The sequence below is a fragment of the Microcaecilia unicolor genome, chromosome 3, assembly GCF_901765095.1.
Source record: "Microcaecilia unicolor chromosome 3, aMicUni1.1, whole genome shotgun sequence".
Lineage (NCBI taxonomy): Eukaryota > Metazoa > Chordata > Amphibia > Gymnophiona > Siphonopidae > Microcaecilia > Microcaecilia unicolor.
The window spans coordinates 220,232,298-220,248,230 of NC_044033.1; the positions used below are offsets into that span (position 1 = coordinate 220,232,298).

Genomic DNA, 15,933 nt, shown 5'->3' on the forward strand with positions numbered 1-15,933 from the left:
GGGCTACTTCTGCTCATGGTAGTGTATAAAAACACTGACTGCCATGGGCTGAATATCGTCTGCAGTCAGCTTTAGTGTGTGTAAGAAATGTGCTTGTAATCATTTTAGAGACACATGACAGGGAGAGCTCACAGTCAAGGTACATGCATCATATTTTCAATGCATTGCTTAAGTTGGCATTATCTCACTTATACATACAGTTACACGCAACGCTGTTACATCAATTAAATGTCCATTCTCATTGATACATGAGTTTTAACCTGATCCTCGGCTGATGATTCTTTTTACATGGGGATTCTTCACCATGATTCACCAGGACTCTTCATCAACTCCTCTAATGCTTTCACTTCCCAATAATTGTATTCATAATAATAATAATTTCAATTTCAATATTAAATATTTTGTATTAAATGTTTCATTTATCTTAAGACTCGTTGCCAATTCTGCTGTATGCCGTCAAGGGTCACGTTTTGCAGTATACATTGCAACAGGGCAAAATCCTAAAACAAATCCCAAAATCAATGAGATTATTTTAGTCTGAATTTATCTTAAGATCATTTTTATTAAGTATGTTAACAGGAAAACCCAACAGAACTAGTACAACTGAGTGGAATGATTCCAAGAAAATCATACAACAGGTGATAACAAATAAAAATAACATACTTAGCATATTTTTGGGTATTTTTTGCTTCATCAGTTAGTCCCTCCACCTCCCCTCACTTCCCTCCTTGTTCCTCTGGGTGCTGGTCAAGAACAGAAGAAAAAACCAAACTCCTGCTGCATGACTTGTATTCCACCAGTGTCGCTATGCTCATATTAGCCCTCTTCTCAAATCACTTCATTGGCTCCCTATCCATTTCCGCATACAGTTCAAACACTTCTTATTGACTTACAAGTGCATTCACTCTGCTGCTTCTCAGTACCTCTCCACTCTTATCTCTCCCTACACTCCTCCCAGGGTACTCTGTTCCCTGAGTAAATCTCTCTTATCTGTACCCTTCCCCTCCACTGCTAACTCCAGACTCTGTTCTATTTATCTTCCTGCACTATATGCCTGGAAAAGACTTCCTGAGCTGGTATACGAAGATCCATCTCTAGCTGTCTTCAAATCCAGGCTAAAGCCCACCTTTTTGATGCTGCTTTTAACTCCTAACCCTTATTCATTTGTTCAGTACCCATGTTTTATCATTTCCACCTTAGTTATTCCCTTATCTCTTATTTGTCCTGTTTGTCAGTCCTAATTAGATTATAAGCTCTGTCGAGTAGGGCCTGTCTCGTTATGTCCAGTGCACAGCGCTGCATACGTTCAGTAGCGCTATAGAAAAGATAAGTAGTAGTAGTAAACTCTGTCAACAATTAAAGATCCTGCTTCTTGCATAATGAGTCAAGGTAGACCAAAAGGGTTCCCATATGGCTTGATTCTAAAGGCCCTCTGGTGAGTCCAAGCTCTGCATCCATCACCGCTCCATAGTTAGAGCATGAATCATACCTGCTCTCCATGATTGCTCCAAGGGGGCCTTCTCGGACAACCATGAAGAAAGGATCACTTTCATTATCATCAGAGTGTCCCAGCAAAGAAATCTACTAGCTCTCCACCGCCGTGGTTGTATTTCAGGAGTAACACTGAACATAAGACTTGACTGTAGGGGGATCAACAAGAACTACATCTTGGTGATAAAGGTCAGAACCCGTTGCCAATTAGATTGTACAGATGAGTATTTCCGCAGCATATGACCCAGGGAAACATTCAACTGACCACATTTAAAGCAAGCAGAAGTTGAGCTCATTTTCATTAAACTCTTTTTACATCAATAAAAGATCTACAATTTCAAGTCCATGCTTTCAGAAAGAGGTGTGTCTTCACCAGTTTATAAAACTGTGTTCTACTGTTACACAACCTTAATGTGCCAGGGAAAGCATTCCAAACAGTGGACCAGCAATAGAAAAGGCTGTCTTCCAAGTACAAACAGGTTTCACAGAAAGTAAAGCTCTTGTCATCATCGACATTGCATTTTCAGACAGCAAGGCCCATAAAGGCTGATACACAGAAGTAGCCATCTCAGGGCCAGGAACAAATTAAATAAGCTAATTCTCCCCAACATGAAGAGGGAATAACGCTTATAGCTCTTCAACCTGGTCCTGGTATCCTTCAATAAATGGTTAATGTTGAGAGAATATAAATGGATCAAATCCAAAGGAAGGTGTAACCCCAAGTATTTAATAAACTTGTACAGCGCTGCGTAACCCTGGCAGCGCTATAGAAATGCTAAGTAGTAGTAAGTAGTAGTAGTAGTAATACTACCTGCAGCCCACTGCAAGGAGAATGCTCCAGACTAGGTACGGAAATGTGATATGCAACATTGGACCACGGCCAATCCGCCGACTTTCTGACATTGGCATAACCAGGTGCATCGATTGTTAGTCTGGGAGGCTAAAGAAGCTAAGGGGTACTGTAAACGGAAAATTCAATTTCTTAAAATATGGGGATGCTACTTAGACAAAATGATGCAGCGAGGAATAATTCTCATTGTTAATAGCTTATAATCGTATAAGATATGATAATAACAGTGTATCGGGTAGTTATGGGTTAATCGGAAGGGGGAGGGGGAATTGTAGGGGAAGGGGTGGGGGAGGGGCAAGGAGGAGTAGGAATTGAGGGTACTTTAAGTTTGTAACTGTTATGTATGCTCTAGAGCAGAGTAATTGTTATGGAAAGTTGAGTGTCTATTCTACATGAAGTTAGTATTATATTCTGTTGACTTCTCTATTATATTAATGTTGAAATATACTATAAGGTGGAGTAGTAAATAATACAATAGTAAATGATACAATGTTTACATGTTGAAGCATAAGGATGGAGGATGTGGGGGAACATAACGAAAAAAGATTGGTGACTGTAAGTAGCAAATAATTTAGTTTGTTAGTGAACTCATTTTTGAATTTCTGTATATTCTGAATGTGGATTGTGTTTTAGTTTTGAAGTGTCATCAATAAAAATTGTTGGAAATGGAAAAAAAACCAGGCAGGGTGCTGTGGCAGGAAAAAAAAGGATGTTGGGGGGGGGGGGGGAGAAGAGAGTGGGCAGGTGGATATGAATGGGAAAGAAGAGTGGGGGCGAAGAATAATCACTGGACATAGATTGCAGTGGAAAGGAAAATGAGAAAAAAAACTCACTGTGTACAGATGGAAAAGCGCAGAAAAAAAAAATCTTTGGGGATAAATGGATAAAGGAAATGTACTGGAAATGAGTGAGTGGATGGAGAAAAGAACAGGGAAGAGAGAAGGACTGCTGATTGTTGTTATGATGAGACTTCTCTTCCCTCTCTTCAGCAGACCTCACTGGCCTGTGGCTCTTGAGCAGGACTCCAACCAACCTGTTCCCAACACCCTGAACACACCAACCTTCAGGCGCCTGGGTCCCTTTTCAACTCAGGGTGACCTGTTCCATCTGCCCTCCTACTGCTGCCGGTTCTTCTGGGGTATACCCTCTGTTCCTGGGTCACTCCTCAGGCTTTCTCTCTGAGGGTACAGCTCTGTCCTCCAGCCCCTGGCTGCTAGTTCCTTATTCTTAATAAATAGCTCTATCTACACACAGTCCACCAAAACTCCACAGAGTTCAACCAGTATCTTCAAGGGGCTCTTTTTCCATCAGCTGCCAGATCTCCAGCTTCTCTCTTCTCTTTTACCACTCAGGCAGGTATAAGGTGGTTAATTAGCTTCTCCGCCCCTTTAGGCTCTTCCCCCTAATTCCAGGCAAGACCCAGCCCATAACAACCTACGCCTGTTTCCAGCCCAGGATTCTGCTTGGTCCTAGCAACCTCCATCTAGACATTCTCCTACTAGCTCCCTCTAGTGACACATCCTGGGCATTTTCCCCATTTCTATGGAAACAGCGCTCTCTAGTGGCCTACCCAGGACAGGACAGACCCTTACTCTTCACAATATGGATGGATGAAGGAGAGGGCATGGAGAGAGGAGAATTGTTGGACATGGATGGAGGGGAGGGAAGGGAGTACAGTAAGGAGATGCACATGGAAGGAGGGAAGAGAGAAGAAATTCTGGACATGGATGGAGGGCAGGGAAGACAGAGGAAGGAGATGCATATGGATGGAGGGGGAGGGAGAGAGAAGAAATGCTGGACATGGATGGAGGGGAGAGAAGAGAGAGGAAGGAGATGAGATGAGGGAAAAGGAAGAGAGGTGAAATACTGCACATGGATGGAGAAAATAGGCAGAAGCTGGATCCACTGGACAGTCAAGTCTGCGGAGGACCCAGCTTTTACTTACAGATGTAGGGCAAGAAATAAAGAAGAAAGGAGGAAAGTAAAGAAATAAATGGAAAGGAAGCCCTGGAAACGGAGTTAAGAGGACAGATAGCAGCAGAATCAGATACTGGGCCAGCATGATCAGACAAACAAGGTCACCAGACAACAAAGTTAGAAAAAAAACAATTTTATTTTCATTGTAGTGTTTGGAATATGTCCACTTTGAGAATCAGGTGCTCAACGTTAAAAGTTTATATTTATTTACTTATTTATGGCATTTTATCCCACATTAAACATGAATTAGATTGGAATATGGGATCATTTATTTTTTTTTCCTGGAGAGAGTAATACATTGCCACCCACCACAGGCTCTCTCAACGGCTATAGCCAGCTCTGCAATTTGGTGGGGGGGGGGGGGGGGCCCAGAGGTGGATGAGGGGCGCATAGGTGGACGGGGGTGCGCAAAGGTGGACCGGGGACAGAGCCTGTTGTTAAAAATTTACCAGCACACCACTGGGTAGAAGCAACTGGGATCACTACGACCCCAGCTGCAAGACAGCAGGGAACCCCCAGGTAGGTCTAGTGAATCTGTGGGGAGTTGAGATGTTGGCAGTGACATCAAGGGAATGACGGGTCTGAGAATGTAATTTAGGGGCTATTGGTTCTGGGAGGTAGGGTTAACTGAAGGGGCTGGTAATCTGTTTAGCAGAGAAGGTGGCTTCAAACGGTTGAGAGTCTGTTCTGGAGACATGGGGAACACCACTTTAATGGGCACTGGCTCCTATAAGATGGTGCCCACAAGCATTGGACTGCATATTAGTAGCCCAATGCTCAATGGCAGACAAATAATACAGGTTGTGAGACCGACCATGATTACAAGTTGTGTTATTGACTCCTGCAGTAAATTGAACTGTGATAATAAGATATTTTACCACAGCTTAGTTGATATCTCCTTCAATCTCTGGAAGACAAAGATAATTCTGAATTAATTACATTTCTTGACAGATCAGCTATACTTTTCAGAATCCTTTCATGAGTGATGGTATTAAGTTTCCGTATTTATATCAGGCTATGCCCAGCATTCTTAACATTTGTACTGGGATCGTGAAGTTACTGAAACATTTCAAGTGGACCTGGGTTGGTATCATTGCACCTGATGATGACAGCAGCCAAAGGTTTGTCCAGATCCTGAAAGAAGGGATTGAGCAGAATGGAGTCTGCATTGAATTCATAGAAATAATCAGTCACATCAATGATTTGTCAAAAGAGAGATTTGACAAAATTAATGAGACTATTCATAAATCATCAACTAATGTGATCATTGCTCACTTTAATAATGAGATTACAATAAGTTTGTTTTGGGAGTTAAGTATTTTCAGTATACCTGGTATGATCTTTATCACCATAACTGAAGCTGAGTTTTACTTATCCCATCAAGTGGGAATTGGTTTCAAGAATAACACCTTGCTATTCACAAGAATAAAGAAAACTATTCCAAGTTTTTTAAAATTTATACGTGAGGTAAATCCTATTCTGTTTCCTGATTATATTGCAATTGAAGATTGGTGGCTTGGACTGTGTAGCAACCAGTGCCCCCAAACCATCAAAAGATCCTGCAGTATAGATGAAGATTGTTCTGGCATGTTCCACTGTCACAATACCCACTTTGCCAACAGTTATGACGTTTACAATGCTGTCTATGTCCTGGCACATGCACTGAAAGAAATGCTTTTCTCTGGCTCTGGGAACACCACCATGTGGAATGGAGACCGACAGAGATTATCAGATTATTTACCATGGAAGGTAACATCATTTTCTAAAGGAATGCTATATTCAGAAAACAGTATTGGTAACAATTTGTGGAGTAAAGGGTGAAGTTCAAATCTTTCTGTGTTGTCCATTTATTTAAAAGATTTATTTTTACTGTATGTGTTGTCTAGAGTGTTGCATTCATTTCAAAAACTCTTCTTCAGATTATAAGTGGAATCAAATATGTGACAGCCAAATCAAAGAAGTGAGGTACACTCAAGGAGGATATCAAAGTGTAAAAGTCTTTAATTCATAAAAGCTATAAAACCAACCCAACAAGGCCGTGTTTCAGCACAAAGGCCTGCCTCAGGGGTCAAGTAAATCTTTTGTGCTGTGATTGGTTTGAGAGTGGTGTGGGCAGTAACATAGTAACATAGTAGATGATGGCAGAAAAAGACCTGCACGGTCTATCCAGTCTGCCCAACAAGATAAACTCATATGTGCTAGTTTTTTGTGTATACCTTACCTTGATTTGTACCTGTCTTTTTCAGGGCACAGACCCTATAAGTCCGCCCAGTACTATCCCCTCCTCCCAACCACCAGCCCCACCTCCTACCACCGGCTCTGGCACAGACCGTATAAGTCTGCCCAGCACTAGCCCCGCCTCCCAACCGTCTCTGCCACCCATTCAAGGCTAAGCTCCTGAGGATCCCTTCCTTCTGAACAGGATTCCTTTATATTTATCCCACGCATGTTTGAATTCTGTTACCGTTTTCCTCTCCACCACCTCCCACGGGAGGGCATTCCAAGCATCTACCACCCTCTCCGTGAAAAAATACTTCCTGACATTTTTCTTAAGTCTGCCCCCCTTCAATCTCATTTCATGCCCTCTCGTTCTACCGCCTTCCCATCTCCGGAAAAGGTTCGTTTGCGGATTAATACCTTTCAAATATTGGAACGTCTGTATCATATCACCCCTGTTTCTCCTTTCCTCCAGGGTATACATGTCCAGGTCACCAAGTCTCTCCTCATACGTCTTGTAACGTAAATCCCATACCATCCTTGTAGCTTTTCTTTGCACCGCTTCAATTCTTTTTACATCCTTAGCAAGATACGGCCTCCAAAACTGAACACAATACTCCAGGTGGGGCCTCACCAACGACTTGTACAGGGGCATCAACACCTCTTTTCTTCTGCTGGTCACGCCTCTCCCTATACAGCCTAGCAACCTTCTAGCTACGGCCACCGCCATGTCACACTGTTTTGTCGCCTTCAGATCCTCAGATACTATCACCCCAAGATCCCTCTCCCCGTCCGTACCTAGCAGACTCTCCCCGCCTAACTCATACGCCTCCCGTGGATTTCTACTCCCTAAGTGCATCACTTTGCATTTCTTTGCATTGAATTTTAATTGCTAAACCTTAGACCATTCTTCTAGCTTTTTCAGATCCTTTTTCATGTTTTCCACTTCCTCCGGGGTGTCCACTGTGTTACAAATCTTAGTATCATCCGCAAAATAGGCAAACTTTACCTTCTAACACTTCAGCAATGTCACTCACAAGTATATTGAACAGAATCGGCCCCAGCACTGATCCCTGAGGCACTCCACTACTCACCTTTCCCTCCACCGAGCAAACTCCATTCACCAGCACCCTCTGGCGCCGGTCCGTCAACCAGTTCCTAATCCAGTTCACCACTTTGGGTCCCATCTTCAGCCCATCCAGTTTATTTGAGCCTCCTGTGGGGAACCATGTCAAAAGCCTTACTGAAATCTAAGTAGATTATGTCTATAGCACATCCATGGTTCAATTCTCCGGTCACCCAATCAAAGAATTCAATGAGATTCGTTTGGCATGATTTCCCTTTGGTAAAACCATGTTGTCTCAGATCTTGCAGCTCATTTTCTTCCAGGAAATTCACTATCCTTTCCTTCAGCATCGCTTCCATTACTTTTCCAATAATAGAAGTTAGGCTTACCGGCCTGTAGTTTCCAGTTTCTTCCCTATCACCACTTTTGTGAAGAGGGACCACTTCCGCCATTCTCCAATCCCTCGGAACCTCTCCCGTTTCTAAGGATTTATTATACAAATCTTTAAGAGGACCCGCCAGAACCTCTCTGAGCTCCCTCAATATCCTGGGGTGGATCCCATCCGGTCCCATGGCTTTGTCCACCTTTAGCTTTTCAAGTTGTTCATAGACACTCTCTTCTGTGAACGGTGCTATATCCACTCCATTCTCAAATGAACTTTTGCCAAACCATCGCGGTCCTTCTCGCGGTTGAAAAGTGTTTTTTTTTTCATATTTCTGTTATAAGTGGGCATGAACGCTATGGGGAGTTGGTTGGTAGTCGGAGGGCGGTTAAGATTGTTAAATTGCATGCGGATTGTGAGAAATTGCAGGGGGGTCCTTTTGGACTGGGATACTGGGCATCCAAACATCAGATACAAATCGATGTGGACAATTGCAAAATGATGCACTTAGGGAAGAATAAATGAAATTATGGCTAAATGATGTTAGGGTCCACATTAGGAGTCACTACCCTGTTTGCGAAGCCATGCTAGAGGAACGCTAGTGTTTTTACTGCATGCTAAACATTACCACGCGCTAACCGTGTTCTTACCCATGATGTTTCTATGGGTGTCTACATGATTAACGCTTACGAACTTTTAGCAAAAAACACTAGCACACCTTAGTAAACATAGTAACATAGTAACATAGTAGATGACGGCAGAAAAAGACCTGCATGGTCCATCCAGTCTACCCAACAAGATAAACTCATATATGTATACCTTACCTTGATTTGTACCTGCCTTTTTCAGGGCACAGACCGTACAAGTCTGCCCAGCAGTATTTCCCGCCTCCCAACCACCAGTCCCGCCTCCCATCACCGGCTCTGGCACGGACCGTATAAGTCTGTCCTCCACTATCCTCGCCTCCCAACCACCAACCTCTCTTCCCCCACCTGCTCCGCCACCCAATTCCGGCTAAGCTTCTGAGGATCCATTCCTACTGCACAGGATTCCTTTATGCATATCCCATGCGTGTTTGAATTCCATTACCGTTTTCATCTCCACCACCTCCCGCGGGAGGGCAATTCCAAGCATTCACCACCCTCTCCGTGAAAAAAAATACTTCCTGACATCTTTTTTGAGTCTGCCCCCCTTCAATCTCATTTCATGTCCTCTCGTTCTACCGCCTTCCCATCTCCGGAAAAGATTTTTTTGCGGATTAACAGTTGATTTGTAATGTGTGCCAAAGTGAGTGAGCATCAAACTGATTGACAGATCAGAAATGTTCTTATTCAAATACATACATAAATAGAAAATTGGCAGTTCCAGGCATTCCTGAAAATGTGCCCTTTATTTTTTTAGCTTCATCATTATCTGAAGAATGTGCACTTTAAAAACAGTCTGGGAGAAGAGATATATTTTGATGAGAACGGAGACCAAGCCACTGACTACAATATTATTAATCTGATCCATCTCCCCAATGGGACTTTGAAATATGAAACTGTTGGAAGTTATAAACCTTCTGCTCCCCCTGGAGAGGATTTTACAATCGATGAAAAAATGATAGTTTGGGAGGTTTCATTTACCCAGGTTAGAGTGATAAAACATTATATAAGATGCTTAATAATACAAGAGGTATTGCATGCTGTTATATAGAGAAGAGTAGAAATTTGGCTTCATGACTGGATTTTGTACAATTCTAATGGGTCGATTTTCATAGTTATTTAACCAGGCAGGAGAGGCTTCTGGCCATTTAAATCATTTGTACAGGGCTATCTGCTGAAATTTTGCAGTTCTTAACTGGTTACTTTTGCTGAATATCAGCTCTAACCACCGGTCCACCCCCATCAGGTGGCATTTCCAGTGCATGCTGAAATATTGGAAAAATATTTCCTCAGAGGGTTACTCAGGGGTAATTGGGCAGCGCCGAGCACTGCCCAGTTACTACCGGGTTAGCTCTGGAGCCCTTAATGCCACCTCAATTTGTTGCGGTAAGTGATCCCTCCGAAATGACCATGCGGCAAGTGTGGACTTACTGCATGGCCGTTTCTTCTTCGGGGCTTTTTACCCCCTGAAGTAAAAGTGACCCTGGTGTGTTGCAAATACAGTCACCGCTGCTAGTGTAGGGCCCCCCTTTTACCACCATTTAGTAAAAGAGCCCCTATCCAGCTTATTTTCGAGAGAGATCGCTGGCCATCTTCCGACACAAATCTGGAGATGGCCGGCCATCTCATGAACCCGGCCAAATCGGTATAATGGAAAGCTGATTTTGGCCGGCTACAACTGCTTTCTGTCGCAGAGATGGCCAAAGTTAAAGGGGGCGTTTCGGAAGGGTATGGAAGGCGGGATGGGGCGTGGTTATGAGATGGACGGCTTCAGCCGATATTGAAAAAAAGATGGCCGGCTCTGACGAGCACTTGGCTGGCTTCACTTGGTCCATTTATTTTTAGGACCAAGCCTCAAAGAAAAGTGCCCCAATTGACCAGATGACCACCAGAGGGAATCGGGGATCACCTCCCCTTACTCTCCCAGTAGTCACCAACCCCCTCCTACCCCCAAAAAAATTTTTTAAACATTTTTTTCCAGCCTGTATGCCAGCCTAAAATGTCATACCCAGCTCCCTGACAGCAGTATGCAGGTCCCTGGAGCAGTTTATTGTGGGTGCAGTGCACTTCAGGCAGGTGGACCCAGGCCCAACCCCCCCCCCCCCCACCTATTACACTTGTGGTGGTAAATGGGAGCCCTCCAAACCTCCACCAAAACCCACTATACCCACATGTAGGTGCCCCCCTTCACCCTTAGGGCTATGGTAGTGGTGTATAGTTGTGCAGAGTGGGTTTTGGGGGGGATTTGGGGGGCTCAGCACCCAAGGTAAGGGAGCTATGCAGAAGCGTAGCCTGGTGGGGCACAGGGGGAGCGGTCGCTCCCCTAAACAGCTGTTTAAAAAAATGGTGACTATGCGCCTCAACCCAATAAATATTTTTTTCTGCTCCCTCCCGAGTCTTTAATCTTTTGCTATCTCTTCTTCTGCCCGCGCTCTCCCGTCCGCGAGGTCACTTTTACTTCCCGAAGCGTTCTCCCTCTGGCACCGGTGATTCACAGTCAGCCTGCCAGCGTCGGGGCTTCTCCTGATATTTAGCGCTATTTAACCGGACAGGAATGACTCCTTGCCGATTTAAATAGCACTTAACCAGCTATCTCTGATATTCAGCAGGGGATGAGCACCATTTCCCGCTTTATATTTCAGGTCAGCATATAGCAGCTAACTGGCTATCTGCGAATATTCAACGCATCACTGGATAAGTTTGGCGATCAAATCATGCCACCTAAACAGCAGGTTATCTTTGTCTGGTTTAAACTTAACTGGTCAGCTCTAAATATTCATTTGGCCACTAAAGTTTAAATCGACCAAATAAAACCTCTGAATATTCAATGTCAGTCACTGGAAACAGCCCGGCATTGAATGTCCAGGCTCGGTGCTGACTGCGGGACTTAGCCGGCTTGCCTCCCCTGGTTTCAATATCAGACCCATTGATTTATACAAACCAAGGTTTGTATTTGATCATTTACAAATAATTTCTTTAAAATCGTTTCATATTCGAATAGCAGTAATGGACTAGGTATCGGCAGCTGATCTGAGACAGGCGGAGCTTGCCACCAGTAGGCAGAATTTGCCGCCAGATTGGTTCACCCAAAACAATAGCAAATGCTATTGAAAACAATAGTAAAAGCTTATTAGAAATAACGGACTGCCTATTCATTGTCCATCTGTAAAGTCTAAAATTCCTGCGGTCCTTATACTGCAGCGTAGTAAAAGGACTCCTAAATGGGCTATAAGCACTTAATGCAGTCCATTGGTTTTCACATATTTTGTTCTTGTGATGACTTATACTATGGCCAAACTGAAAACTCTAATGTCTTCTATCTGGACTATAATAAAAGACGCTCATTATGAACATTACCCTAAAATGTTGTTTTGTGGCTGTACATGAGGAATTGTGATATTGCATAAATAAGCGTGCATTTCTGTTCCTAGTCATGCATCCAAAGAATATATAATAACTTCAAGAAATCCAGTTAATCATTTCACTTATTAGCGGAACAAAACCACAGAGGCATGGCATGGTTGCATTTTCAATATGGTAAGACTAGGGCCCAGCTAAGGAACAGATTATTTTGAGTTGCATCAATATGGCTTTGCTTTTGCTATCACCATCTAGCTGGATAGGCAGTGCCATAAAAGGTGGAGGATAAAGGACTTTTTTTTTTAGATTTATATCCCACATTATCCCAAGAAACTTGGGTTCCATGTGGCTTACATTTGAAAATATAGTGAAACAGAATAACATCAGTAACATCATGGGAACGAGTTGATGGATATGTCTGAAACATAGATGGATAATTTATAGTGGTCATCTTGAAGCTTAATTCCCAAAATATTTTGGTTTGAGCGGATTGAAATAGCAAGGAGTTCCAGGGCTAGATTAAATAACAGGGGGGAGAGGGGACAACCCTGCTTAGTGCCTCTATATAATGTGAATTTTGGAGAAGTGATGCTGTTGGTGAAAATAAAGGCTTGAGGAGACTCATAAAGTAATTTAATCATATTGAGAAACTTTTCACCAAAGCCAAACCATTGGAGAGTTTTGAAGAGAAAGGGACATTCGATTCTGTTGAAGGCTTTTTCTGCATCTAAGGAAAGGGTTATTAATGGAGAGTCAACGTCATGTGTGTGAGCTATTATATTCCAAAGTAGTCTAGCGTTATCACTGGACATTCTACCAGGTATGAAACCATTTTGATCACGATGAATGTGAGGATATCACAGATTTTATGTGATTAGCAAGAATTTTGGCATAGATCTTGGTGTCAATATTAATAAGAGAGATTGGTTAGTAATTTGAGACATTAGAAGGGTCTCTGCCTGGTTTGTGGATGACAACAATTTAAGATTCTAGGAAAGAACCCTTATCACCAGAGTGAAGAAGGAGATGGTCAAATAAAATAAGCAATTTGGGACTAAAAATATCTGCTAAAGTTGCATAAAATTCTATGGGTAAGCCATTGTGTATTTCTGTCCCTTAGCCCCCATGGAAAGAGAAAGCACTACAGCCCCAACAGCTGAAAAAATAAGAAAGAGAACTCCGATGTGTTTGCACGTGAACAGTCTGTGGCCATTGGCTAGTCAATTATCAGTATAGCGTGCAGTTAGTCACAGAGCAAAAAAAATTACAAAGAACAATACCCTTGTGTCCTCTCTCTGTCTCTCTCCACAAATGCAACATACTGGTAGGCTTCACTGTGTCCTCAGTCCCTTAGCAACTATCAAGGTTACATCCACCTTATATGAAAAGCATACTCAGCTGCAAACAAATGTTATGAAGTGTCAGTTCTCAACTCCTGAGAAGGCAATGATTGTTACACAAGATGCTGAGTTAGTAGGCTAACTTGTGAGAACCAAACTGACAGTACAGGCCTTAAGCCTAGCCCTTAGTCATAGGACAAGCATAGGAAGGCATATACATTTCCCTCTTGAAAGGCTGAATAGCGAGAAGCATGAAACCTTTCACACACAAGGAGCACAGATAGTGGTGGTAAACATGAAGGACTGGGTTCTTCAGAGCCAATACTGGAAGTGCCTCTGAGAGAAAAGGTCACAAGGAATGACTGTGCAAAAAAAACTAATAATTAAAACAAAAATAGAATTTAAGAACAAAAATGGGGTCCAGGAGAAAATGATATGTGTAAAGGGAAATATAAAGCAATGGTATAGCATCATGAGTAAAAATGGGCCATTAACCATTAAAACTATGGTGACATATGTCTTACACCAGGACAGAAACCTGAAAAACAATCACCAACAGAAAAAACAACAGGATGAGCAGATATACACTAAATTATAAATTGCAACATATAATATCAAAATTTCTTAAAGCCACTCAGCAGAAGTAGCGACCTGCAAACCAGGAGTAAAGAAAGAAACTACATCAAGGGAAGTGCTAGAAAATAAAATTCAGCAGGAATAGAAAATCAAGCATACAGGTGTACAGATACCAGAAGCATTCCCAGGAATACATGGGTATAATGGAGTAGAATAGTGCCAGAAAATATACATAAAAGGAAAAACAGCACAAATAAAATTAAAAGGAAAAACTGTCACAGAAGCTAATACTTGACCTAAGTATTGACATGTACCAGAAAAGGAAATACATAAACGGGCCAAAATAAGAAGAAAAGCTGCAAAGACAGGAGAAAGGGATAGTGGACAATGAATACGACTAATAAAGAATTCAGGACAGTTAACCACAATACAAGAAGTGTTAACCAGAATAGCAGCGGACAGCATAGCTTTAGAAGACTATGCAACAGAAGCTGCAGACATGACATATGAGGAGTCATATGAATGTAAAGAGGAAAAACAGTTGTAAGAATAAAAAAACAAATTCATCATTATGGCAAATAGTTCAGTATGGCAAAAGTCCAAAATATAAAGTCCACAATGCAAAGTCTGTCTCAAGTTCCAGATAGAACAGTAGGTGAAGGGCAAAGATCAGATAGATGGTTATAGGAAGAATGTCCTTCAAATAAAGCAGATGTTGGGGTAGGAGTCCAAATGCAAAAGTGTCCAGATTACACAGGAGCAGTGTAAGGTTTGTGTAGTAGTTAAGCAGCAGGTACTCAGCATCAAACTTGAGTGAAGTTCTCCAGCATCCGATTGTAGTGGACTTGAGAATTATTACTGTACTGTGGGTCATCTGGATCAGATGTTAAGGCTTCCATTTGAACCCTAATTTCTCACTTGGTTTGTTGTTTGCTTCATCGGTTTGAGACGAAGATTCCTATTGAAGCACCTCCCCTGTGCAGCCAGGCTTACCCTTGCAAGAAGGTGGTCTACTCTGGTTACCCAATTTTTCCCTCTTGATGACCTTGATAAGGACCCAGTCTCCTGCTTGGACCTAGCCAAGCTCAATAGGTTCAGGATCCGTGAACACCAGTGACCAACAACAGAAAATGAAAAAACAGTTAGGATGGAGGCGGAAAAGGGATGGCCCCCCAGCGGGTTTGTGTAGGAACAATTTCAAACAGCTCAAAACAATCTCCCCATTTGCCTAAAAAAGAACCAAGGGCATGAATCTCTATCTAGTATCTGATATGAGATCAGCCAAAAGTATACTAATTCTCCTGTATTAGGTCTAGGTCAAGTTTAAGTAGGACAATCCTATAGAGGTCAATAGTTTCTAAAATATCAGTATCATCAGGACCAGGGTCCCAACTCAAAGAAGACATGAGAGAGTTAAAAGGGTAAAGCAGTTCTTCCACAAATGTTGGAGTAATACAAAAAGTAAAGTTTTTTTTATCAACAAATTGTTGCTAGCAAGGCAGTAAGAATAATGACAAACAATGAAATAAATTAAAACTCTAGAACCATAAGTCCCCAATCATACAGTATGAAGTATGGCTGATTCAAGTTTTATAGCAGATTTCAGATATCTGAATCAGGAAGTATGATTTTGCAGCTTTACAGCCGTGGCTGAAAAGGCCTCAATTTGCTTCCAAATTATGTGTGTAAACTGATCTGGAATGACATTAGACAGAGAAGTATTGGGAAAACTGGTATGCTGTGAATATTCTTGTTACCATCCCTCTTGTTGAGTGCCTGATCCAGGAAGGGTACTTCTTTATCTATCTGTAAAAGACTGTCATGTAAATGGACAGTTAGTGTATCTATTATGGGCTGCAGACTCACAAATGGCTAATCTGCCCAGAAGGAAGACAGCAGCCAGTAGGTGAATGATAAGATTGCAGATACAGAAAAATAGAAGGAAAACATGTGGAAACATATGAGTGTACAGCTAGTAAGCAGACAGAAAGCATTATAACTAAAAATAGAACAGAAATTACATAAAAGTA

The 15,933-nt window shown here is 42.2% G+C and overlaps 1 protein-coding gene across 1 annotated transcript in view; it reads left to right on the top strand.

Moving 5' to 3' along the window:
• LOC115464387 (vomeronasal type-2 receptor 26-like) overlaps positions 1 to 15,933 on the top strand; it is a 55,486-nt gene that overhangs the window by 9,412 nt on the left and 30,141 nt on the right. Inside the window, exons 4-5 of the mRNA XM_030194773.1 lie at positions 5,270 to 6,067; positions 9,385 to 9,612. Coding sequence (XP_030050633.1) covers positions 5,270 to 6,067; positions 9,385 to 9,612 — 1,026 coding nt within the window. The remainder of the gene's footprint in view (positions 1 to 5,269; positions 6,068 to 9,384; positions 9,613 to 15,933) is intronic.